At 51.8% G+C, this 27,017-nt stretch overlaps 1 protein-coding gene across 1 annotated transcript; it reads left to right on the top strand.

The window, feature by feature from the left end:
• myo3a (myosin IIIA) lies at positions 1–26,921 on the top strand. The gene is given in 38 exon segments (XM_028970862.1): positions 1–108; positions 110–178; positions 1,069–1,203; positions 6,316–6,420; positions 6,663–6,762; positions 9,562–9,638; positions 10,139–10,284; positions 11,137–11,202; positions 11,310–11,465; positions 11,958–11,999; positions 12,207–12,306; positions 12,439–12,555; positions 12,637–12,741; positions 12,820–12,903; positions 12,982–13,184; positions 14,078–14,176; positions 14,258–14,372; positions 14,948–15,074; positions 16,224–16,434; positions 16,822–16,969; positions 18,228–18,381; positions 18,466–18,554; positions 18,629–18,758; positions 20,442–20,524; positions 20,712–20,753; positions 20,976–21,059; positions 21,197–21,277; positions 22,045–22,250; positions 22,337–22,448; positions 22,521–22,683; positions 22,746–22,832; positions 22,909–23,032; positions 23,645–24,683; positions 24,762–24,864; positions 26,066–26,154; positions 26,236–26,276; positions 26,345–26,479; positions 26,556–26,921. Coding segments are annotated over 38 exon segments (5,184 nt in total). The 5' UTR covers positions 1–9; the 3' UTR covers positions 26,674–26,921.
• Positions 26,922–27,017: the final 96 nt, after the last annotated feature.

The raw sequence follows: 27,017 nt of genomic DNA, 5'->3' as shown, positions 1-27,017 counted from the left end.
CTCAGGAAGATGTTTCCAAAATCGGGGAGATCCATTGTCTTCAACAACTTTCCTGATCCCACCGACACGTGGGAGATCATCGAGACGATTGGGAAAGGAACATATGGAAAAAGTTTATAAAGTTCTCAGCAAGGTGGATGGGAGCAAGGCGGCTGTCAAAATACTGGACCCCATCCATGTGAGTCCATCTCAGCCAATGGGAATTCAGAACCGCTTGTTTTTCTCCTGCAGGAACTGATATTTGGCATCGTGCATTTCTTCCAGTTATGATCTATACTGAATAAATCTGAAAGATGTAAAATATCGTGGTATACAACGTCTCATACTGACCGGGTACATGAAGGGCCATCAGAAAGCCCAGGAGCTGCTCGAACGTGACAGAATGGCTGCGGGGTGAAGCCCCCATTACTCTACTTTATGGAGGATTCTGCGCTCGAACCCCAATGTCCTGGTGGACTGGTCATGTTGTTCTTCAGGCTTGGGAGGATCTCCCTTCTCATTTTTCCTGCACAAATGCACTTCATGACGTGTCATTTTGTGGAAGAGCACGTCCACATTTATTTACATTTTGCAGCATGAAAAGTGCCCCACAACGTATGACATTCATCTAGATCCCACCGAATTACCGCCGCTGCTTGTACAGTTGCATGTACAGAGTAGAAAATCACGTTTCAGTTGTCCAGCAAAAATACAAAGAAACCTTCAACAGGAAAGAAGGTTCTGAAAGAAGAACCCATTCTCCTCTGATCACCATTTTTACTTTACAGCATTTACCAGACGTCCTTGTCCAGAGCGCCTTACAGTCAGTATTTAAGGGAACAGTGTCCTCTGGACTAAGTGGAGCTGACACAAAACTTATGACCCAGAAGACCACAGAGTCCCAGGTTCGAACACCACTTACTACCATCATGTCCCTGAGCAGGACACTTAACTCTGAGTGTCTACTGTCCCTCCCTGTCACTACTGACTGTTGGACGCTCTGGATAAGGGCATCTGGTATATGACGTTAAAGTAAATGAGCTCTTGGAAGGTTAATTTAAGTGAGCTCTTCATCTGACGTTCCTGCAGGACATCGATGAGGAGATTGAAGCGGAGTACAACATCCTGAAGGCCCTGTCTGACCACCCCAATGTGGTCAAGTTCTTTGGGATGTTCTACAAGAAGGACGTGAAGAACGGCGACCAGCTGTGGCTTGTGCTGGAGGTGAGTGGCAGACCTTCTTTATTTTGTGTGAGTGCCCCTCGGCGACCCATGGCTCGTCCCTGTCCCCCGCCGCCTGGGGCGTGGTGTTTGGGCGTCGTCCCGCGTCAGTATATCAGTCGCGCTGCGTAATCGCGTTACTCCACGCGTGACCGGGCAGGTAACGCGCGGGTCGCCCGTGTGTGGGAGACGTGCCATTTTTCTGTGATCTGATTGGCCCTGTGTGGGTCCTGAGGCGCCAGCGGCACTCTGGAATTCTGGGCCGTCGCCCAGCAGCCATCGGCCCCCTGCTGGATAAGATCTGGCAGAGAGAAGGAGCTCAGGATGTCAGATGCTCTTTTTTTTCTTCTTCTCCTGAGCGTGAAGCTCAGATTAATCAGGCCTGAGTATGAGGTGATTGGACCGTGTGTAGAAGATCACGACTCATCATCTTCTCACCGACTTGGACAAAGTCACCGATCCTCTTGTACTTTCTGAAAAGATGATGTTCTCTCCACACCTGAAGGCTCGTCTTTTCATGCTGTTTTCAGAGCTCTACAGAAACAAGCACTGCACTGCTGTGCAAAGCATCTTGGGAAGGCAGAGTGATCTTTTCAGCAGTGCTACTGGGTCATGAACTTGGGCCAAATGCAACTGACAATACTGAGGTTTGTAATAAGAACAACGAGGGCCCTATGAAATCCACAGATAAACCGACAGAATGTGTAGAACTAGCCGTTTCCACGCGAGGTCAGCGATGGTGGAGAGGCGGGGCCTGGCTCGCAGGAACACACCGATGTTCTCAGAAAAGTACGGAGTTCGATTCTTAGTGATGAGACAATATCCAAACAAGTTCTTTTATTGGGCGAACATACGAGACGACCACTTACTGTCAAAAACCTGGTATCAGGAACAGAGAAAAGAAGTTTTTGTGACTAGTTGAGATTTGGAACACTGGGAATATGTGTGTGGACTGACCTTCTTCTCGCCATGTCCAGCCATCGTTCCAGATCTTCTGTGTCCAACCAGCGTGACAGATACGCTGTTTTTTATGTTGAGTTATGTTTTTATGCTGCACTTTTATTTAAAAAAAGTACGAATGTGTAATATTGTGAAATAGTTCTTTGCATGAAACGCACATATTATTTACGTGTAAATGGTTTACAAAAGCAAACCGTAAATGCACAAGCACTTTACATTTACATTTACAGCATTTACCAGATGTCCTTATCCAGAGCGACTTACAATCAGTAGTTACAGGGACAGTCCCCCCCTGGAGACACTCAGGGTTAAGTGTCCTGCTCAGGGACACAATGGTAGTAAGTGGGATTCGAACCCAGGTCTTCTGGTTCATAGGCGAGTGTTTTACCCACTAGGCTACTACCACCAACTTTGTTGAACACGATTAAATGTGTCATATTGCAGGTTATTTTTTTCCAGAATCAGTTTTCAGGTGAATAAATATGGAATTCAGAAGAATAAAAATGGGAGAAAAAATTCCTGGGTCCCTACAGAAAAAAGCCGCTCGTAATGAGTATATGTGAGTAATTATGAAGCATCTGAGTACTTTTTTATTGGTCCAGGTCCTGAATGTTTGTGTCTGTCTGCAGAATGTCGAGACCTGAATCCTGCATCGGATATAATTGGCTGCGGCTCGGGGCCTTTTTTTGCGGTACAATTTACCACAAAAGAGAGTGACGGGAGGAGGGGTGGGTCGCCATGGTAACGCTCCATCTCGGCCCGCCGTGGTTTGCCGTGTTTATTCTTTTGTGCGGCCCTTTGATTACGGCGAGGAGCGTCGCCGCGCTTCCTGGCTCCTCATCAGCCCGCCGGTTCCCTCTTCCCGTTTTCCAGCTTTTGTCCGCATGCTCATCACCGGAACGGGCGCCGGCCTCTCATCCGTCCGGCCCTTCGAAGTGGCCAATCAGAGCGGCCCGTTCCCTCCTCAGGAACAACAGCTCCTTTTTAGCTCGTAATGAAGCGACGCATATTCGTTCATAACAACAGATAGTTGAATATTCTCCTAATTTCGTCAGATTGGTGCAGATAAATCCACTGAATTGATGATAATAACAGCAGAATATTGTGCTTGTTATGGTGTATTTAGGTCGCTGGTTTGAATAATTGATCGGCGGAGTATCTCCCCATCTCCTCACTCGGGTCACCCTCCTCTCCTGACTGGAAATCAGCACCAGCCGACGGGAATCACATTTACATTTACAGCATTTACCAGACGTCCTTATCCAGAGCGACTTACAACCAGTAGTTACAGGGACAGTCCCCCCTGGAGACACTCAGGGTTAGTGTCTTGCTCAGGGACACGATAGTAGTAGTGGGGATTTGAACCTGGGTCCTTCTGGTTCATAGGCGAGTGTCTAACCCACTAGGCTACGACCACCCCCCCATCGACTCCGTCTGTGCGGAGGGTCCGGTGACCTGTCCTGTCGGGGACACTACGTGCGGTGACGTGTATCCTGATGGAGTTATGAGAATAACTGTCACCAAGGGTGACGGTTAAATACAGAGGACACGTTTCACCGTGTCACCGTGTGCTGTGCTGCTGTGTATCACAATGACAATCACGTTTTTGTCATATTAGCGAACGAAGCCCCTTATCCAGAGTAGTGACAGGGACAGTCCCCCCGGGGTTCGAACCTGGTGCTGTGGTGCAGGGTTGGTACTTAAATGAATAAAATGGCATGAATTGGCTAAAAAGTTTTGTCTCAGCGCTCGTCCTCGCGCCGCCATCAATTCGCAATGAGCTTTAAAATGCCGGCGTTCGTCATGGACTTTCATTAAACGTCCAGAGAAAGTGGACACCCTCACGCGTCTTTTACGGCGTGGCGATAAGGAGACGCGTCTCACCGCAGACATTGTGTGACACCGTATAGGAGCGCGGCGCTTTGCTGGGTGCTGGTCACCGTTTACCCGCCCTGCACCTGCCTCATGAAACATGCAAATGAATTGTGGGTAAAAGCAGCGTGATGAAGACGCCGTGTCTTCCAGGAGCCGTAGGGACGATTGTCCTGGCGTTAACAGCGCTCCCTCTCTCTCCCTCTCTGGCGAGCACCAACGTATATAGAAACGGGGACCGTGGGGACGCCGGGAGAACGCGGATTCACACAACAAGAATAATTCCCCCGTTGTGACGTGGCCAGGCAGGGGCAGGAGGGGAAGGTCAGAGGTCACAGCGGCACAACGGAACCGTGGCGCCGTATTACATTTACAGTGACAAGATAACAAAAAACAAGTGATTGTCACGGTGAGACGCTGCAGCACAGCACACGGTGACACGGTGAAACGTGTCCTCTGTATTTAACCCTCACCATGACAGGCGCCCGGGGAGCAGTGCGTGGGGACGGCACCTTGCCGTTTCAGGGTTCGAACCAGCAACCTTCTGATTACGGGGCCACTTCCTTAACCACCAGGCCCCCACTAGTCAGCTGCTGGTCATTCTAGATAATTCTCACTAGTCAATAAACAGTCAGGTCCACCGCGGCCTAAAACCATCACGCCAATGACGTTATTTTATTTTATTTAAACTGCAAGTTGTGAGACGGCTCAGAAATTTCCGGCAGCACCGGCACCTTTTATTCATCCAGCGAAAGCTTTTATCTCAGCTGCGGCGAGCCTCGGTACAATGGAGCCGCTAAATGTGCCGCGCAGGGCTGAAGTCGGGCTCGGCGGCTGATTGGCTGATACAGGCTCTCATGAAGCACTCCACCCTCCTGCGTCTGGATGCCCCGCACTATTTGTTTATGGCGGAACATTAATAATTCTTCTCCTTTTGCATGCGCGACTTGTATAAATCAGCTACACAAACGCATGCAAAGTGCGCCTGGAGGCAGCGAAATAACAGGACTAACAGGCCCACGTGTCCTGGACGTCTGACCACTGCAGGGTGGCCGGAGGTGACACTCGCATGACTCGTTCAGCGTCTTTATTAGTGGTCAGGGTGGTGGGACGAGGGGCAGGAGAGAGCCCGGTCCGGGGCCGAGGGGTGCAGGGGTGTCGGGAACCTCGTGGTCGAGTTGAGCGTCGATGAGACAGAAATGATCAAAGAGCGGCGGTACCCACGGTGGCGTTGACCCCGTCGTCTTCCACTTCCGGGTCGCCGTCGCATGCACCCTGGGGGCCCGGGTGGTGGGACGGTTGCCATGGGGCAGCGGTGGCCTAGCGGTTAAGGAAGCGGCCTCATAATCAGAAGGTTGCTGGTTCGAATCCCGACCCGCCAAGGTGCCACTGAGCAAAGCACCGTCCCCATACACTGCTCCCCGGGCGCCTGTCATGGTGCCCACTGCTCACTCAGGGTGATGGTTAAATGCAGAGGACACATTTCACTGTGTGCACCGTGTGCTGTGCTGCTGTGTATCACATGTGACAATCACTTCACTTCTTCTTCTCTATGACAGTTCGTTATAGTCTATAGTGGATTCTTGGATTTTATTGATGGGGGAAATGTGCAATTTATTAATGTTAAAGTTTTTCTTGTGCATTACTACTGTTTTTGTGAATGCCTGTAACTCCATTGTGTACTTTGTGTGTACTTGTGTGTGTGTGTGTGTGTATATATATATATACACACATATTTATGTATCCACTCTGTACATATAATCATACATATACCCATTGTACATGTGTAGATAAATACATCTACCTATTTAAGTTTACATATACACATATATTTTCCACTACATACATCCATATTTTGTGTTTCTAGATTGTATTGTGTACATTTTATACTTTATTGTTGTATAGTTTTTTATTCTGTTCTCTTCTCTTATGTAGTGTAGTTCATTAACGTCTCGTTTTCGCAGACGAACATTTTTAGTCACAAGAACTGGATTTTTGTGTTTCATCCTGTACGCTGCTGCTTCCTGGAAGGGGTCAGACTGATGCAGCCCCAAATAAGCGGGTATTGTTGTTGCCAGGGCAACGTGTAAGACGGTTTAGTGTAATTTGGATGGGGGGGGTTGCCGATGTCAGTGCACCAGTACGTGCAGCAGAATGATCACCGCTATCATTCCACTTCTTTAATCCTCCTATAAGAACGTTAATTCTCCGTGGCCCCGCCCACGCCTGCGTATGGGAGATAAGGCTGGACCTCATCGTTGCTCCTCCCCTCTCTCCTCGCAGCTCTGTAACGGGGGCTCGGTGACCGACCTGGCCAAGGGTCTGCTGAAGACAGGTGACCGCATGGAGGAGCCGATCATCGCCTACATCCTGCACGAGGCGCTGATGGTGAAGATGGTGGTCTCCTTCTTCACTACACTGTCATAATACAAGCACAAATTAAAAATGCAGCAATAAAAAGCATCTTTCTAGATCTGCATCATCTGAGTAGACTTGTCACAGCCCAGGTAGAAATATTTGCATTATTGTGTAAGATTCTTTTTGATTCACCTGCGATCAGTAGATGGGACGAGAAGTTGGTTCTGGGCCGGTGGAAGGAGGATCTCACTGCCCTCATCTTCTCCCTGCAGGGTCTCCAGCATTTGCACGTGAACAAGACCATCCACCGTGATGTGAAGGGTAACAACATCCTGCTGACCACGCAGGGAGGGATCAAGATGGTGGACTTCGGTCAGTTGTGGGTGATGTGGGACGGGGGCGGGACTATTTTTACTTTTTTTTACATAAATGCTAATTGTGTTCTGATTATTTCTTCGTCTGAGGGCGGAACACGTTAATCACGTTAAGAAAAGCCTGCGGATTAAACGCGTTTCCATTAAACGCAGCTGATGGAGGAGGAGGAGGAGGAATCTTTTTTATTTTATTTTTTTACATGAAGGCTTTTAACCGCCAGGGTCTGAAAAGTGGCCGCTAATGAATCATTCCCAACAGAGCGGGGCCCACGTCCCCCGGACCAAAACACCGTCTTCTGTTACTCTCCCAGAGAGTGGCCTTTCACTCCATTTACTTCTGTCGGATCTTAAAAGCAGAGGAAAAAAATGAACATAATTAAATACATAATAGAACATGCGGGAGGAGGAACGTTTCTTCCCATTTCATGGATCAGTGGGCGGGGCCTCTCCTGAATAGAGGCTGGAAAAGGCCTGTAATTAGTCTGAGGGAGTCCGGGCCCGGTGTCCCCCCCCGGTTTTGGAGGGGGTTGGGCAGCCGGGATGAGATGATGGGACAACCTGAATGTGGAGTCGGGGACAATAGGACCGTGAGAGTCATGAGTTCTGAAGTTGCAGCAGAAGGGTGGAATTTATCAGGTCCATGACAGACCAGCACCCAGCACAGTGGGCCTGTATTTCATCTACTTTAGGTTTTAAATAATATAAGACGTAGGGTGTGGTGATTAATGTCAGATTCACCAGTTCCATCCATTAAAACACTTGAATCAACCTGCAGGTTGGTGTTGGTAGTGGGCGTGGTCACGTCTGGGGTATTAGGAGTGTGGAGAATGGAGGGAAATGGAGGAGATGGACACTGTGCTGCATCTGGCCGTAGTTTAAATCGTCCAAAATGAGGAAATATCGGCCGATCATGCCTACAGGCTCCTCCCCCTTTTAAATTTGGATCATTAAAACATCATTAATGTTCATTTTTTGGAAATAATTACCAGTTAGTTCCTGCTCCTCTGCAACTGGGTTCCTGGAGTGTTTCTTCCTTCGGTGTGGAAGTCTGCAGCTTCTTACGTAACATGAAGTGGCTGCTGCTGCCGTCAGCGGGAATGTTCACTTCGGCAGGTGACCCAGTTGCAGAATAAGAGGACTGTACAGACAGCGTGTCACGTTGTGGAGGTCGGACGCCTCGGAAAACGTGTCACGTTGGAGCCTCCGTGTTTATAAGATCCAGAGTTAATCCCGCAGCGAGAGAAAGGTCAGAGTTATTACCTCGCACTTCCTCGCTGAGCCCGGTGTTTATACAGAGAGTGATGCATGGGTGGCGTGTGTGTGTGTGTGTGTGTGGTAGATAAATACAGATGGACGCGGCCCCTCCAGAGAGCCGGTGTTCAGAGAGGAACGGAGGGGGAAAAATCCACATTATTGGCAGGAAAAGATACAGGAGGCGGGGCTTCATGAATATTCTAATTGGCGGCTTTATCATCACTGATGGTTATTAAACGGGGCCCCGGGGCCCGGTGTTCGGCTAATGGAGCCGAGGCGGGGGGGGGACCCCAGGGAGCTTTTGTGTGTGTGTTAATATGATCTGAATTCCCTGTATTGTTCCGCCTAACACGAGTTGTGTGATGTCATCTGTCTTTTTATTTCATCGCACCATTTGCAGGTTCCCGACGGGCGTTTTGTTAAAACTGTTAATAAATCTGCAATAAAGGCGCCCGGGATTTTCCCCCCTTCCTTCTAGCTGGACTACCTCTATGTACCATCCGACAACTCATACATTATCAGCATTTACCAGACGCCCTTATCCAGAGCGACTTACAGTCAGTAGTTACAGGGACAGTCCCCCCTGGAGACACTCAGGGTTAAGTGTCTTGCTCAGGGACACGATGGTAGTAAGTACCCCACTTACTACCCCAGGGTCTTCTGGTTCACAGGCGAGTGTGTTACCCACTAGGCCACTACCACCCTACAACTAATACAGACTGATGTTCAACCTTCCCAAGTTCTCCACACCGCCCCTCTGCTACGTTCCCTCCACTGGCTCCCAATAGCTGCACGCATCAGGTTCTAAATACTGATGCTGGCCTACAAAGCCAAACATGGAGTAGCACCATCCTACCTCACAGCCCTTATTACACCTCGCACTGCACCTGGTATACTCCGAGCCTCCAGTACTGCTCGCCTGGTCCCTCCATCTCTGAAGGTAAAAGGAAGACGCTCATCTAGACTCTTCTCCGTCTTGGCCCCTCGGTGGTGGAATGAACTTCCAGCTCAGTCACTGAGCACCTTCACACGGCAGCTCAAGACCTTCCTCTTTAGAGAAGATTTAGATGGACTTGTAACCTTCTTCTGTATAGAAACTAGAACAGAGTGAATAAAAAGATTGTATTCATAGTTGGGGGTCCTGGTGAACCAGAACTGACCACTTCATCCATGGTGACATGGAAGTCGCTTTGGATACGGGCGTCTGGCAAATAACTTAAATGTAAATGTAGAGGAAAAAGGAACGTTGCTAAAGACCACTGAAGGTCAGTAACGTGGTGTCAGTAGACCTGGACGTGCTTGGCGATGCACCTCAGAATGGCGGCTGAATCCTTCAGTGAGGACGTGTATAACCGGCGTATAAACAGCAACCAAATCAGCAGGAATCTTCCAATCCCGCATGCAAATGGCAGCGCTTCTGGTGACCATTTGGAATTCAAAGCGCTTGAACATTTGCCTTCGCTGCGTCCAGGCTGCCCGCCGCTCCGCTGGCTGTTTTCTACTCGTTTTCCGTAAAATTCCGCACCTTTTCCTTTTTTCCCAGGAGTCTCAGCGCAGCTGACCAACACTCGCCTCCGCAGGAACACGTCGGTGGGGACGCCGTTCTGGATGGCGCCTGAGGTACCGGTCCCCCTCTGTCTCCGGCCTGGGACGCGCCTTCCTTTTCTTTGACTGGCAAAACACGAAGTCGTTTGAAGACGAGATTTCCATCTTATTAGAATGGCGTTCGGCGCGGCGATCACCGGCTTCGCAGAAGCGAGATCGCGCCAATAAAACAATGTCAGTAGGGTGGGGTCAGTAGGGCGGGGTCAGTAGGGCGGGGCCAGGCCGACCGGCTCCAGGTCATTTGCAGCGCGGCCTCCTCCGGCCGCGGACGGTCCCAGGTCTCCGCGAGTGAGGTGGGGTACGAGCTGGACCATCTTCTCCTCCTCATCTTCACCCCGGTAACAGGAAGTGGCGCGTCTCCAGCTCGTCGTTATTACTGGATAATTCCGTGCAGCTTTATTCGCTTTCGGCTGCGATTATTTGAAATTCGGATGAATTTCGGAAGCAGAGGTTCAGTTTGTCTAATTGGTTTATAACTTTGTTGGACGTCCCATGTTTGTGCGTCCTGCCTGTAGGTCATCGCGTGCGAACAGCAGCTGGACTCGACCTACGACGCCCGCTGCGACGTCTGGTCTCTCGGAATCACCGCCATCGAGCTGGGGGATGGAGACCCGCCCCTCGCCGACCTCCATCCAATGAGAGCGCTGTTCAAGATCCCCAGGTGACGGACCCCAGACCCCCACCTCGGGACAGCGGGTCCCCCGGAGCAGGACGGGGATTCACAATCACAGCAGAGGGACAGTCTGGTTTCGAAGATCTTGAACAAATAAGTGTGTGTGTGTGTGTGTGTGTGTGTGTGTGTGAGTGTGTGTGTGTTTGTGAGAGTGTGTGTGTGTGTGTGTGAGAGTGTGTGTGGTGTGTGTGTGTGTGTGTGTGTGTGAGTGTGTGTGTGAGAGTGTGTGTGAGAGTGTGTGTGGTTGTGTTTGTTGTGTGGTTTGTGCGAGTGTGTGTGTGTTTGTGTGTGAGTGTGTGTGTGTGTGTGTGTGTGAGAGTGTGTGTGTGTGTGTGTGAGTGTGTGTGTGTGTGTGTGTGTGAGAGTATCTGTGTTTGTGTGTGTGTGAGAGTATGTGTGTTTGTGTGTGTGTGAGAGTGTGTGTGTGTGTGTGTGTGTGTGAGTGTGTGAGAGTATGTGTGAGTGTGTGTGTGTGTGTGTGAGAGTGTGTGTGAGTGTGTGTGAGAGTGTGAGAGTATGTGTGAGTGTGTGAGTGTGTGTGTGTACATTTTACACTGTAAAGGGAGGTAAAGACTCACACACACACACACTCAGGAAGTGGAAGTTAGAGCAGGGTCCCGTCTCTCGGGGGGGATGGGGACGTGTCCACCCACGCCGGTGATTATCCGCTGCCGGACCCGCCTGTCTTTATCCGTCTGTCGGGGGCCCCGCCCCCCTAAAGACCCCCTTGAAAGGGCAGCAAACGGCGTCTAATTAGCCCCCGTTGTTCCCCGCCGCTCCCGTCTGGTCGTGGTCTTTCTGAGGAGATGATGGTTCCTCACACCACTATCTTCTCCGCAGAAACCCGCCTCCGACTCTCCACCAGCCCGAGCTGTGGTCCGCGGACTTCAACGACTTCATCTGCAAGTGAGCCGGTGGTGTGTGTGTGTGTGTGTGTGTGTGTGCGTGTGTGTTATACGTGCTTTTTGGTTGTGAGCGTAACGCGGTGTAGTGACGGTAACTGCGTGTAACAGGTGTCTGATTAAGGACTTCGAGTTGAGGCCCAACGTCCAGGACCTGCTGCATCATGCCTTCATCGCGCAGATCTGCGGCCGGGAGCGCGTGCTGCAGAAACAGCTGATGGAGCTCATAGACCTCAACCAACAGATGGGCACCATCGAGAAGACCAGGTAGAGCGAGGGCCTATCATACGAGGCACCACGCCCGGCCTGTACATGCAGATCTTTGGTGGAGATGTTCATACACACAGTGACAAAGACATGCATGTTAGAACCACATGATGGAGTTCTTCCGTTCATGTACAGAGACAACGATCTTCAGGACGTACAGTAACTCTGAAATACGAGGAATTTCACCCGAGGAACGAAGCTATTGGTCCGTCTTGTGCGAGATTTTAGCCGCTTATTTTATTGTTAATATTCGCTCTAAATAGTCAAACTAAACGTATTACGTTCGCACGCTAACAGGTTGGTTTCCATGTGACGAGGCCTTACTGTTAATAAATGTTGGTTATACGTTGCCAGTAACTGAGATGCACACTTGACACGTATACGTTAATCAATACAATTTAGTCCCGAAAATGATTTTTTCACGAGTTAGAGAAGCCCAGCAGCAGCGTGGACGTCCTGCCCAGAACGTTAATCTCATTTCTGTCCCTCAAGCCACCACGGGAACCCAGATCGCAGTGCGGACGGTGCCGACAGGTACGGGGTTCTGACTGTAGCGTAGCGCCGCGCTCACCCTGACTAGCTGTAGCGTCTAGAACCTTCTCACGTGCCGTCCCGTGGGTCATTTACAGAGTCGCCTCTGCCCCGGTGCACCATGGGAAATGCTCCCGTCTTAAAATTGGACTGGACCTGCTCTGTGTGTCTCCTGTGATGATCCACATCCAGCCTGCTTGTGTTCTGCAGACATGAGCGCATCCACACGAAAAGGGGCAGCTACGTGAAGGCAGCCGGGGACATGCGGGACGAAGTCGAGGACCTGGCCACCCTGGAAGTGCTGGACGAGGTGTGTGTGTGTGTGTTGTGTGTGTGTGTGCAGTATAGGGTCAGAAACTGGGCCAAGAACCTAGTTCTGAAAAAGTGTCCCCTGTATGGACTCCTGATCCGTGGACGCCAACATGTTCCCGGTGCGTTTCAGAACACCGTCACCGAGCAGCTGCAGAAGCGCTACGCCAAGGAGCACATCTACACGTACGTGGGCGACATCCTGATCGCCGTCAACCCCTTCCACCACATGGACCTGTACACGCCGGAGGTGAGAACATCTCACCCGGGTTCCTCAGCTCCCATTGTTCACCGGAGCAGCTGACTTGATTGGCGTCTTTTTCGCCGCCAGGACACGAAGATGTACATCGGCGCCAAGCGCACTGCCAACCCGCCTCACATATTCGGGGTGGCGGACATCGCCTACCAGTCCATGGTGTCCTACAACGCTGACCAGGTACCTCCTGCGTGTTTCCTGTCCTGAGTGTCTCGAGTGGTGGACGTGTTAGTAAAAAAAATGTCCCGACGTGTCCAGTGCATCGTCATCAGCGGAGAGAGTGGCGCCGGGAAGACGGAGGGCGCCCACCTCCTGGTCCAGCAGCTGACCGTCCTGGGAAAGGTGGGCGGTGGTGATGAAAATGAATAATGGACGCATGTGACAGCGTTGGGACGTTTCGCGCTGTGTGTGTGTCTCCAGGCCAACAACCGCTCCCTGCAGGAGAAGATCCTGCTGCTCAACAGCCTGGTGGAGGCGTTCGGAAACGCCTGCACCGTCATCAACGACAACTCCAGCCGCTTCGGGAAGTATCTGGAGATGAAGTTCACCTGCGCCGGCACCGTGGTGGGCGCCCAGATCTCCGAGTACCTGCTGGAGAAGTCCCGTGTCGTGCACCAGGCCGTGTAAGATCTCCACTAGATCCTCACCACGTCCCGAAGGAGATGGCGCTTCACCCCCCGTTCAATCTGGCCTGGCGTCCACACGGAGGCGCCGTTTCATTTACAGTATTTACCAGACGCCCTTATCCAGAGCGACTTACAACCAGTAGTTACAGGGACAGTCCCCCCCTGGGGACACTCAGGGTTAAGTGTCTTGCTCAGGAACACGATGGTAGTAAGTGGGGTTTGAACCTGGGTCTTCTGGTTCATAGGCGAGTGTGTTACCCGCTAGGCTACTACCAGCCTTTCTTTTTATAAAACATGTCAGCCGACCTCCAACGTGACCTTTAACCCCAAATCTATAACTCCTACATACAATCTTCTCTACGCTCTACGAGGCTGGAGAACAACGAACGAGGAGAGCAGGTGGTTACAGCGCCACCTACAGGTGTGGAGGGGGAGTTAAAACAGCGCGTGGGACGTTCTCTGGGTCTCCGTGTGGACGACATCGCTTCACGCAACGTTCTCGTGTGGACGCAGGTTATTTAGAAGCCGTGGGTTTAACTTCCGTGACGGAACCGCTGTTCCCAAGTTGGTCACATGACCTTTACACCATAAATAATTTCGGGAACGATACTGTCACTCCCAGATGTCCTCTCGGCCAATCAGAATGCTCTGTTTTAGAGCTTGGTCTTCACCACAGATTTAAAGCGGGTCGTGGGGATCACGTCGCCGTGATTTGATCAGAGGTCAGGGGTTAAAGCCGCTAACTGCTGCCATTGTCTTTCTGGAGGTGATTTTATGGACCGTAAGATGGAAACGTTGGGTTTACGTTGCAAAATTGTTCACAAAATGAGAAAAAAGGTCTTTTTTTTCTCACGTATGATGTTGACACCTGCGCCCATACGGTTCTTCAGAGGCGAGAGGAACTTCCACATCTTCTACTACATCTACGCCGGCCTGTCCGAGAGGAAGAAACTGGCCCACTACAAGCTGTCCGACAGCAAGACGCCGAGGTAGGTCCTCCGCCCTCCAGGCCGGTGCGCCGCGGCCGCGCCTCGACCCCGGAGCTCACCGGCGTTCTCCCGCGGCCGCAGGTACCTCCAGAACGAGACCGTCAAGCTGGTGCCCGACATCGTCAGCAGCGCCTTCTACAGGGAGCAGTTCCAGGCGGTGGAGCAGTGCTTCAAGGTCATCGGCTTCACCCTGGAGGTACGGCAGCACCCGGCAAGCGGCCAAACCCACATTCACATAGTGGGCGGTCATCGGGGTCATAGTTCATGTGACAATCAGGGCGGCGGTGGCCTAGTGGTGAAGGAAGCGGCCCGGTACTCAGAAGGTGCCACTGAGGTCCCCTTGATGAAGGTCGCCTCCCCGGGCGCCTGTCATGGTGCCCACTGTCACCAAGGGTGACGGTTAAATACAGAGGACACGTTTCACCGCGTGCTGCGCTGCAGTGTCTCACGTCACTTTCTTAAATAAAAAAAAAAAAGATAAATGATGTTCGATTTTGCTCGTCTTTTAATTGTAATTGTATACGGGGAACAAATGAACCTGCGCTGAAGTAACCGAAATGATATTTGTAATATTAATACATATTAAATAACGTATAGATTCTATATATCCTGCCGCGTAAAACAGGGAGAATAATGTGTAATGTGCATTCTGCTAATGTGTATCTGCGGGGGGATTTGGGGGAACCACTGGCAGGTATTTGTCTCGGAGAGAGAGAGACGTGGACATGTCCCATCAGCTCGGTTTGTGTTTTGTCCCCCCGGTCCCGGCAGGAGTTGGGCAGCGTGTACAGCATCCTGGCCGCGATCCTCAACGCCGGGGACGTCGAGTTCACGTCCGTCGCCACCGAGCACCAGACGGACAAGAGCAACATCTCCAACATGGCGGTGCTGGAGAGCGGTGAGGACGTTCTGCTGAGTTCTAGACTCCGTGTGTAATGTGCAAAATTATTCTTCATCATCACAATTTGCAACGTTCTGACTAAACAGAGAAAAGGTTCTAATCTCATTTATAATTCAAATTAATTCACGAAACAAACATTTCAACCACTTCTCAGACCTCGGAACCCCCTGTGTGTGTGTGTGGTGTGTGTGTGTGCACGTGTGTGTGCACGTGTGTGCGTGGTGAGTGTACACGTGTGTGTGTGTGGTGTGTGTGCACGTGTGTGTGTGTGTGTGTGTGGTGTGTGTGTGTGTGTGCACGTGTGTGTGTGGTGTGTGTGCACTTGTGTGTGTGTGTGTGTGTGTGCGTGTGTGCGTGGTGTGTGTGTGTGGTGTCTGTGTGTGCACGTGTGTGCGTGTGTGAGTGGTGAGTGTACACGTGTGTGTGGTGTGTGTGTATGTGTGTATGTGTGTGTGTGTGGTGTGTGTGTGTGTGTGGTGTGTGTGTGTGCACGTGTGTGAGTGGTGAGTGTACACGTGTGTGTGTGTGTGTGTGCACTTGTGTGTGTGTATGTGTGTGTGTGTGTGTATGTGTGTGTGTGCTTGTGTGTTTGTTAGTGTGTGCTTGTGTGCGTGTGTGTGTGTGTGCACTTGTGTGTGTGTGTATGTGTGTGCTTGTGTGTTTGTTAGTGTGTGTGTGCTTGTGTGTGTGTGTATGTGTGTGCTTGTGTGTTTGTTAGTGTGTGTGTGCTTGTGTGTGTGTGTATGTGTGTGCTTGTGTGTTTGTTAGTGTGTGTGTGTGTGTGTGTGTGCACTTGTGTGTGTGTATGTGTGTGTGTGTGTGTGTGTGTGTGTGTGTGTGTGTGTGTGTGTGTGTGTGTAGGTGTGTGGTGTGTGTGTGTGTGCACTTGTGTGTGTGTGTGTATGTGGTGTGTGTGTGTGTGTGTGTGTGTAAAGCCTGTGACCCTCTTTACCTGCACACACTCCCTCCTGCTGGATCTCCCGCTGCTGCTGTGTTTACGTAAGAGCTGCAGATCCTGTAGAACCGTCACAGCCACCCTGGATTAGAAGCTCAGTCGAGTGTGTGGTGTGGTGTGTGTGTGTGTGTGTGTGTGTGTGGTGTGTGTGTGTGTGTGGTGTGTGTGTGTGTGTGTGTGTTCTCCTACAGCCGCCTCGCTGCTGTGTATTCGCCCGGACGAGCTGCAGGAGGCGCTGACCTCCCACTGCGTGGTGATGCGCGGTGAGACCATCGTGCGGCCGAACCCGGTGGAGAAGGCGGCGGAGGTGCGTGACGCGATGGGCAAGGCGCTGTACGGTCGCCTCTTCAGCTGGATCGTCAACCGCATCAACACCCTGCTCCGCCCCGACAGCGCGCTGGGGTGAGAGGGGACGTCCTGCACGTCCTTTACAAACACGAAACGCGCAGTCTGTTCAGGACAAAATGACATCTGCTACATGATCTACATGGTCCCCTCGATGAAGGTCCCGTCCCCACACGCTGCTCCCCGGGCGCCTGTCATGGTGCCCACTGTCACCAAGGGTGACGGTTAAATACAGAGGACATGTTTCACTGTGTCACTGTGTGCTGTGCTGCACCCTTGTCCAGGGGAGCATCATCATCATCATCATCATTTAGTCGTTTAATGTTTTACCCCATATTGCTCTGGAATTACGGGGAATTACGGAACTGCGCTAATTTAAAGGACCAGACTGTTGAGATGTTCCTAATTATGTAAGTCCACGTGCTCTTTACTTTCTGACACCAGGGAGGAAGACAAAGGTCTGAACATCGGCATCCTGGACATCTTCGGCTTCGAGAACTTCAAGAGGAACTCGTTCGAGCAGCTCTGCATCAACATCGCCAACGAGCAGATCCAGTTTTACTTCAACCAGCACATCTTCGCCTGGGAGCAGGTACGCCGGCCACGCCCCTCTCCATGGCCACGCCCCTCTTCAACCTCCCTCTCTGTGTGGCCACGCCCCTCCCCCAATCTCCTCTCTATCTGTGGCCACGCCCCTCTCATCCATCTCCTCCCTGTCCGTGGCCATGCCCCTATTCTCCCTCTCTCTGGCCACACCCCTCTCCTCCCTCTCCATGGCCACACCCCTCTCCTCCCTCTCCATGGTCGCGCTCCTCTGGGTGTATTTTAGGGTTTGTTTGTGGAGGGAGTCCCCAGCGTCCTGCCCTGAGCTGTGGGACGAGGTGACGTCTCCATAAATCACTGGAAATGAGGCTTTTAGAAGCTCTGCACTGTGGGACGTCCACAGAGTGTAACTCCGGTTCTACCTTCTGAACACAGGAGATAGTTGAGAACGAGCTTGAATTATTTCTGACATACAGCCTGGAAGCCTGCAGGCAGGGCGGAGTCTCTGGGTTATAAAAGCTAGTAAAGCGCCAGTGGAGCCCGGACCTGCTCTGTGGAATCTTTGGTTTTCCTGATGGAGACTGAAAAAAGAGTCCGGTCCGGTGTCACCAGAGAACCCTTCACAGTTTCCATCGTTACGATGATCAATGCGGAGACATGCGTCTCCTGCCTCAGTTAAAATGTATTGAAATCCCTGACTCATGTCTGGAGGTGGAAATCTGTACATTATTCCTAATTCATTTACATTTACAGCATTTACCAGACGCCCTTATCCAGAGCGTCTTACAACCAGTATTTACAGGGACAGTCCCCCCCTGGAGACACTCAGGGTTAAGTGTCCTGCTCAGGGACACGATGGTAGTAAGTGGGGTTTGAACCTGGGACTTCTGGTTCATAGGCGAGTGTGTTACCCGCTAGGCTACTACCACCCTACTCCTGGCCGGTGTGGACGTGATTTGTCCTCTTTTCCACCGTGGTGGTGAACGGAGGATTCTCTCTGTATGTGTGTGCGTGTGTTTGCGCATTTTTCTGTCCCTAAACTCGACCGCCTGGGACAACTGTCTTCATCAGACGGTGACCGAGGCAGGTCCCGGCCACCTAGACAGGTCGAAGCTGCAGGTTTCGTGCGGATGGTGACGATGGTGCAGCGCTGCAGCGTGACTGAGAATAATAATAATTAAAAAAATAAAATAAAATAATAATGATAATAATAATCCTGTCATCTCCACTTCGTTCTAAAATCAGAACGTCACCCTGAGTTTCCATTTGAGAGTCTATTAAAACGGGACGTTCTGTGTCCCCCGCAGGACGAGTACCTGAACGAAGACGTGGACGCACGTCTGATCGAGTACGAGGACAACCGGCCGCTGCTGGACCTGTTCCTGCAGAAGCCCATGGGCATGCTGGCCCTGCTGGACGAGGAGAGCCGCTTCCCCCAGGCCACGGACCAGACGCTCGTGGGCAAGTTCTCGCCGTCGTTACTCGGCTTCTACCAGGATTTACAAATCAGTCCCGTAGACGCGTGACGTCTCTGTGTGACCGCAGAGAAATTCGAGGACAACCTGAAGTCGAAGGACTTCTGGCGTCCAAAGCGGGTGGACCTGGGCTTCGGCATCCATCACTACGCCGGGAAGGTAACTGCGGCGTCCAGGAAGTAGACTCCATGTTGCGTTTGGCCGTGGCTGATGCCCCCGACCTTCTCGCTCAGGTGATCTACAACGCCGGAGGCTTCCTGGCCAAGAACCGCGACGCGCTGCCAGCCGACATCGTCCTGCTGCTGAGGTCGTCAGAGAACGAGATCATCCGCAAACTGGTCACCCACCCGCTCACCAAGACCGGTAGGAACGTCACACCGGCCGGCCGAGGGGGAGAACGAGCCGCCAACGTTACCGTGCACCACTCGTAGCAGATCCAGCCACGCCCGCCATCCCACGATCCCCAAATCCCGGTCTTTATCTCGCGAGCTCAACGCGCGTTCCATAAATCATCATCGTCATCAGCCCACCACAATGTGCCAGGAGACCATTTTTACCACCCAATGTCCCACCACCCAACACCACCACCATCATCAGCCCACCACAATGTCCCAGGAGACCATTTTTACCACCCAATGTCCCACCACCCAACACCACCACAACCATCATCAGCCCACCACAATGTCCCAGGAGACCATTTATACCACCCAATGTCCCACCACCCAACACCACCACCATCATCAGCCCACCACAATGTCCCAGGAGACCATTTTTACCACCCAATGTCCCACCACCCAACACCACCACCATCATCAGCCCACCACAATGTCCCAGGAGACCATTTTTACCACCCAATGTCCCACCACCCAACACCACCACCATCATCAGCCCACCACAATGTGCCAGGAGACCATTTTTACCACCCAATGTCCCACCACCCAACACCACCACCATCATCAGCCCACCACAATGTCCCAGGAGACCATTTTTACCACCCAATGTCCCACCACCCAACACCACCACCACCATCATCAGCCCACCACAATGTCCCAGGAGACCATTTATACCACCCAATGTCCCACCACCCAACACCACCACAACCAACATCAGCCCACCACAATGTCCCAGGAGACCATTTATATTCACAGTTTGGCCCACCACCCAACACCACCACAACCACCACCACCCAACACAACCCCCACCATCAGCCCACCACAATGTCCCAGGAGACCATTTATACCACCCAATGTCCCACCACCCAACACCACCACCACCACCATCAGCCCACCACAATGTCCCAGGAGACCATTTATACCACCCAATGTCCCACCACCCAACACCACCACCACCATCATCAGCCCACCACAATGTCCCAGGAGACCATTTATACCACCCAATGTCCCACCACCCAACACCACCACCACCATCATCAGCCCACCACAATGTCCCAGGAGACCATTTATACCACCCAATGTCCCACCACCCAACACCACCACCACCATCATCAGCCCACCACAATGTCCCAGGAGACCATTTATATTCACAGTTTGGCCCACCACCCAACACCACCACAACCACCACCACCCAACACCACCACCACCATCAGCCCACCACAATGTCCCAGGAGACCATTTATACCACCCAATGTCCCACCACCCAACACCACCACCATCAGCCCACCACAATGTCCCAGGAGACCATTTATACCACCCAATGTCCCACCACCCAACACCACCACCATCAGCCCACCACAATGTCCCAGGAGACCATTTATACCACCCAATGTCCCACCACCCAACACCACCACCATCAGCCCACCACAATGTCCCAGGAGACCATTTAGACCACCCAATGTCCCACCACCCACTACCACCACCACCATCATCAGCCCACCACAATGTCCCAGGAGACCATTTATATGCACAGTCTGTCATTCCCGGGCTTCCTGCATTAGTTGCAATTTGCCAGAAGGTGATAATGGAATTAATCATCATTTGCTTCAGGTGAGTTATGAGGAGATCTTGTGTCTCATCTCTCTGATCCCAGGTAATCTGGCCCACACCAAGGGCAAGACGGCGAGCACGGGCCACGCCCAGCGCGGCGGCCAGCGTACCCTCAACATCGCCAAGGTAACACGACGATGCTCCATCCTCGCCGGCCATCACCACGCCTCGGGTTCTTCTCTTCTTACCCGTGTTCATTTCTCTCCCGCCTCCTTCTGTCTGGCGCTGCTCCTCCTCTTCCTCTTCCTCTTCCTCTTCCTCCTCCTCCTCCTCCTCCTCCTCCTCCTCCTCCTCTTCTTTTCTCTGCTTGAAGATGGGGATGCTCGCGCTTTTCTCCTCGCTCTCGTTCAGTGAGGTAATGATGACATGACCCCGTCCTCATCCTGCTCTGCTCCCCTGGCTTCACTGTCAGAGTGTGTGTGTGTGTGTGTGTGTGTGTGTGTGTGTTACCTGTAGATTAGATGACTGGTTCAGTGGAAGGTGTGTTAACGTGTGTAGCGCAGCGTTGTGATCTGCTGATTCTTCACTTCTTCTTCTTCTTCTTCTGTGTTTAATTTCTATGCACTTTCTCTTTCAGCCGCCCTCCAGGAAATTAAACCTCAGCCCCGAACATAAAAATACCGTCGCGTCGCCCGCCAATCAAAATGTTCCATTTCAAATGGTGATTCAGGACACAGAACAACTTTTTGTTAAAATGCAACATACAAAAGAGAAGGCAGCAGTAGATCTTCACCCAGCAATCTCAGAGCGGGTCTGTAGTTAACGCTTCATCTCTGGACGTTCGTCTGTCTGTCCCAGGCGGAGGCTGGAGACTCCACCCACCACCACCCCAGGGAGACGACCAACATGAGGACCCAGACGGTGGCCTCCTACTTCAGGGTAGGAGAGATAACGTTAATTCATCACAGCGTCTCTACTGGGATCCGTAATGTAAAGTCCAGGCCAGAAGTCTGGACACCTTCTCATTCAACGTGTTTTCTTTATCTTCATGACCATTTACGTTGGTAGATTTCTGAAGGCATCAAAACTATGAAGGAACACGTGTGGAGTTCTGGACTTAACAAAAAAAGGTGAAATAAGTGAAAACATGTTTTATATTCTAGTTTCTTTGCTCTGATTACTGCTTTGCACACTCTTGGCATTCTCTCGATGAGCTTCAAGAGGTCGTCACCTGAAATGCTTCTCCAACAGTCTTGAAGGAGTTCCCAGAGGTGTTTAGCACTTGTTGGTCCAGCTCACCCCAAACCATCTGGATTGGGTTCAGGTCCGGTGACTGTGGAGGTCAGGTCTCCACTTTTTGTTAAGTACAGAACTCCACATGTGTTCATTCATAGTTTTGATGCCTTCAGTGAGAATCTACCAACGTAAATGGTCATGAAGATAAAGAAGACATGTTGAATGAGAAGGTGTCCAATCTTCTGGCCTGTACTGTATACTGTGATGTGTAAGGGTGCATGAACTTTTTCTAACTAAAATTTTAGAACAACATTGTGTTGCGTTAAATCGATATTTCATCAGCAGTGTAACAATTTTACAGCAACATTTACGTATTAAAAGAAACATTATAACATTGAACAGATTAAAAAGAAAAAGACACTTTTCAGAATGGCTGTCCCCGTTGCTTTAAATTCCTGTCCTGCCATCAGTACTCCCTGATGGACCTCCTGTCCAAGATGGTGGGCGGTCAGCCCCACTTCGTGCGGTGCATCAAGCCCAACAACGACCGCCAGGCCCACAAGTTCGACCGCGAGAAAGTTCTGGTCCAGCTGCGCTACACGGGGATCTTGGAGACGGCCAAGATCCGCCGGCAGGGCTACTCCCACCGGATCCTCTTCTCCAACTTCATCCAGAGGTGGGAGCAACGTGGGCCTTTACTCTCTTCTTCTGAACGGTCTCCTGAATTTGGGGGTTTTACTGTTGTTTAAAATGTGACCTCAGGTACTTTATCTTGGCTTTTCGTGCCAATGAAGACCCACCAATGACACCAGAGACGTGTGCAGCCATTTTGGAAAAGGCCAAACTGGAAAACTGGGTCCTGGGAAAAACTAAGGTGAGCAGGTCTTTACCATCATGGAACATCACCTGGCTGTCCCTCACCTGGGCTCTGGTTCTGGTTCCTCAGGTCTTTCTGAAGTACTACCACGTGGAGCAGCTGAACCTGATGGTGCGCCGCATGACGGACCTCATCGTGCTGGTGCAGGCGTACGTACGGGGCTGGCTGGGGGCGAAGCGCTACAAGAAGATCCTGGAGCAGCGGGAGCAGAGCGCCCTGGTGCTGCAGTCAGGTGAGGCGGCCGGTCACGTGACCTCAGCCCGTTACAACGCCCCTTATTGTCCTGTTCTCCAGCATACAGGGGCCACAAAGTCCGGAGGAGAGTCGCTGATGATAAGAGCAAAGCCAAGTCCGAGGTGTTCGTCCTCCATTTCCAAGCCGGTACGAAGTGTTCGTATAAGCCCATCGAGTGGGTGTGGTTTTTGCCAGTGTGATCAGCGATGGGCTTTTTCTCCAGCATGCCGGGGCTTCCTCGCCAGGAAGACATATAAGGAGATGTTGGATGAGAAGAACAAAGCAGCTGCCAAGATCCAGGCCCACTACAGAGGCCACAAGGAGAGGAAGAGCTTCAAAAAGAGGAAGTATGAGCATTCGGATTATTCATAGTGGTGTTCTCATCAACAAAATATCTTCACCAAAGAACCTTCATGATACGAGACATGAACTCTGGTCATGTGATAATACACCATGATATGGTTCGTTCTAGTTATCGTTGATGAATACAAATTAGACTAAAATCGTGAAAACTAATCAGAGTGTCTTCGTGTCTGGAATAGATGTCGAGTATTCTTGAGTATAATATAAGAATAATATAATAATAAGATAACTTTGTTTTAATTAAGAAAATGTAATTATTAGAAATTTACTCAGTACTATATTGTACTATATTGACCGGGTTAAATATACTATATTAAATGTACGATATTACTGGGTTAAATATACTATATTAAATGTACTATATTGACCGGGTTAAATATACTATATTAAATGTACGATATTACTGGGTTAAATATACTATATTAAATGTACGATATTACTGGGTTAAATATACTATATTAAATGTACTATATTGATAAATTAGAATTCATATAATTCATTATATGATTCATTCCCTTAAATGAAGATGAAGGAACACACCGGAATGTCGTTGGACTCTTGGGAATTGTTTAATAATTCTGATCTCTGTCCTCCAGAGAGGCCATGCAGCAGGAGAAGGCCCAGGCCCACAAAGGGGAGGGGCCTGACGAGGAAGCCGGCGATGATGCCACGCCCATTGGCAGCCCCGTGCCGACAGAAGCCGAGCAGGAGGTCGGGGAGGAAGATGAAAATAAAGCCGCCGTGGTCCTCCAGAGTAAGTACCGCGGCTACCGGGAGAGGAAGAAGTTCAAGGAACGAAAAAAGACCCTCGCCGGTGAAGACCTCGACGCCGCGGCCGGAGATGCGGAGGAGGATCCCAGCAGCGATTCCACCATCGTTGGGGAGGAAGAGGAGAAGGCTGAAGATCAGGAGGAACTGCAGGCTGATGCCGACGGGGAACAGGAGGCCAGGGCAGCCACCGTCATCCAGAGCAACTTCCGGGGACACCGGGAGCGGAAGAGGCTGGAGCAGGAGGGAAAAATCCCTCCCAAGGGCCAGAAGTCACAAGGCAGCAGCCCGTTGGAAGAGCCGCCTTTTCCAGATCCTCCCGAGATGACAGCGGAGGAGCCAGTTGAGGAGCTTCCTGAGGAGAAAGGTGCTGAAGATGAAGAAAAGGCTGCTGTTGTTCTGCAGAGCAACTTCCGGGGTCACAAGGAACGCAAACGGCTGCAGGAAGAAGGGAAGATCCCCAAGACAGAAAGAAACACTCCATCGCCAAATCTGAGTCCAGAACCTGAGCCAGCAGCAGAAGAAGAACCGCCCGGAGCAGAACCGGACGAGGAGAGAGCAGCCACCGTTCTCCAGAGCAACTTCAGGGGCCACAAAGAGAGGAAAAGGCTGAGGGAACAGAGGGAGGGAGCGAGTACAGGGCCCGAGAGTCCAGCACAGGAAGAGGGGGGTGATGGAGCAGTCCTGGAACTCTCAGCCATCCAAGTGGAGCGTATGGAGGAGGAGCCTCAAAGCCCGGACGAAATGCATGATGAGGAGCAGGCGGCGGTCAAGCTTCAGAGCAACTTCCGGGGCTACAAGGACCGGAAGAACCTGAAAGCCACAGCTGACCGAGAGTCTGAGCAGCTGGAGGTCTTCACCACCCAGGTATAACTCCACACCCAGTGCCACAGTACCTGTCCTCCTGGTCAAGTTCAAGTTCTCGCCTCTGCCCCTGTTTGTCAGATATCCAAGGCTTCGCAGGAGTACCTGGCTCTGCAGCAGAAACTGAACGAGATCATTCTGGCCCATCAGATCGACCCCGAGAACAACGGCATGTTTGTCAAAGGCAAGTCCCTGAACCACCAGTCAGGTGGGTCCTTCAACGACCCACTCGGTGGAAAAGTGCAGCTCGCTTTTCCCTTCATGTCGAGGAGATGTGAAGACGTAACCAGAACGTAACCAGAACGCAACCAGAACGTTAGGTGTATGTGAATAGTAACAGCTAGTTAGTACGAGTTAGCTTCACACGCTAGCTCCAGAGTTCCAAAGCTAATGTGGTGGCCTAGCGGGTGAGGGTGCGGACCCATGATCAGAAGGTTGTGGGTTCGAGTCCCCTTGATGAAGGTCCCGTCCCCACACACTGCTCCCCAGGCGCCTGTCATGTTAAATACAAGGACACACAGGGTCAGTGGTGGCCTAGCGGGTGAGGGTGCGGACCCATAATCAGAAGGTTGTGGGTTCGAGTCCCCTTGATGAAGGTCCCGTCCCCACACACTGCTCCCCAGGCGCCTGTCATGTTAAATACAGGGACACATTTCACCGCGTCACAAGAAGAATGAGATTCGTCTCCACTGGGTTAGCATGTTAGCGTTTTCGTTCTTCTCAGCTCCGGCTCTGATTTTATCGCTGGATGAGGTTGTGCCCGGTCCTATCAGGAGGGAAGAAGAAGCGGAATGTCGCGAGTCTTCGTCTCATATCTGTAATTGGTTCCGCGCGGCCAGATAGAACCTCGTTATTGTGTCAGGAACCATTAGCGGCAGGTTTATGAAGCCATCCTTCACTGTTGATGCCCCGTCAGATGTGACGGTGATTCTCTGGTTCTCCAGGCTCTGTTCCGGTGTAATAGCGAGCAGCCAGACGCCGGCGCGGCCTCCTGCGTGGAATGCTAATCACGTCGCTCTTTACGCCAAAGGTCGTTAAATGCTAATCACAATTCGGGGGCCACGCGCTCGGCCAATTACGGCCGCCGGGCGAATATGAGCGGGCGAATTAGGCCGCGTTCCTCGGAGCGACCGCACGTCTCGGTGACCTTTCCGAGACGAGTGGAATAAAAACAACGCGCCCTCCTCATTCGGCCAATTAGTTTTCCTGGACGTTGATGGATTACGGCGGCCCGGCGGTGAGAAGTCGGTCAGCGGCCTGATTGACGGCTGCGGGGTCAGGGGTCGCGCCGGGGGGCGTTTCGTGTCCCACTTCTCCCGTGAAGACCGAGCAGAAGCGACTTGGCGTGAGGTTGACACCAGAATAGCGGCTTTTCTTCTCAGCAGACGTGAAGCAGGCCAGGACGCCGCGCCGGACCCAACCGCCCAAGACGCTGAACACGCCGGAGGACTCGACGTACTACACCCTCATCCACGTGAGCCGCTCCAACCAGAAATATTCCGGAGGGGTCACGTGACCCGGTCCCCCGTAATCCTCCTCTCTGCTCGCCTTTCAGAGGTCCGTGCAGAGTGACAAGCGGAAGCCGAGGAAACGAAGGTACCCGGCGTCCCCCCGGCGTCCCCCGTCCACACGCGCCCCCATAACGTAACTCTCTGTCCCCCCAGCCCCGGGAAGCTGCTGGACATCGACGACCAGTACTACCAGGGACTCTCTCCCAGCAAGTCCATGAGTTCCCTGCCGAGCGACAGGCCGCTGTCCGACTCCGACGTCCCCAGACACGTCAGGGACACGCCAAGGAGGTGAGTCAACAGGAAACGACACCGGCCGTGGCTCCCGTGCTCCGCCTCACTGGCTTTGCCCCTCCCACTCCCCCAGCCGCCACTCGTTCCCCAGGACGCCGTCGACGGAGAGCCAGGCGGCCGACAACCCGTACGACTACCGGAAGCTGCTGAGGAAGACGTCCCAGAGGCGGAGACTGATAAAGCAGTTCTGAGCGCCCCTCTGGCCCCGCCCACTGTCATCTCAGTCTGCACAGAACTGAAGTGGAGATGGTCAGCTGACCCCCTGTGACCTCCACGCCCGCCCAGCGTACAGACGTGACACCACACCCCGACCTGCCAAGTCACGTCCCACACATGTGGGGGACAGCTGCTCCTCATGATGAATGCTTTTCTGGGCCACGTGACTGTGTGTGTGTGTATGAGTGTGTGAAGCTGTCTGAAATACACTCTTTATAATTTATCACCGTGCCTGTGTGTGTTGTACAGAGGGGGGTCAAGTCGATGTGACGTCACTGCGCGGCGGCTTTATCTTGTAATAAATAAAAAAAAAAAACAT

Source organism: Denticeps clupeoides, chromosome 2 (assembly GCF_900700375.1).
Source record: "Denticeps clupeoides chromosome 2, fDenClu1.1, whole genome shotgun sequence".
Taxonomy (NCBI): domain Eukaryota; kingdom Metazoa; phylum Chordata; class Actinopteri; order Clupeiformes; family Denticipitidae; genus Denticeps; species Denticeps clupeoides.
Note: the sequence above shows the minus strand (reverse complement) of the source record. Positions and strands in the feature narration are given on the sequence as shown.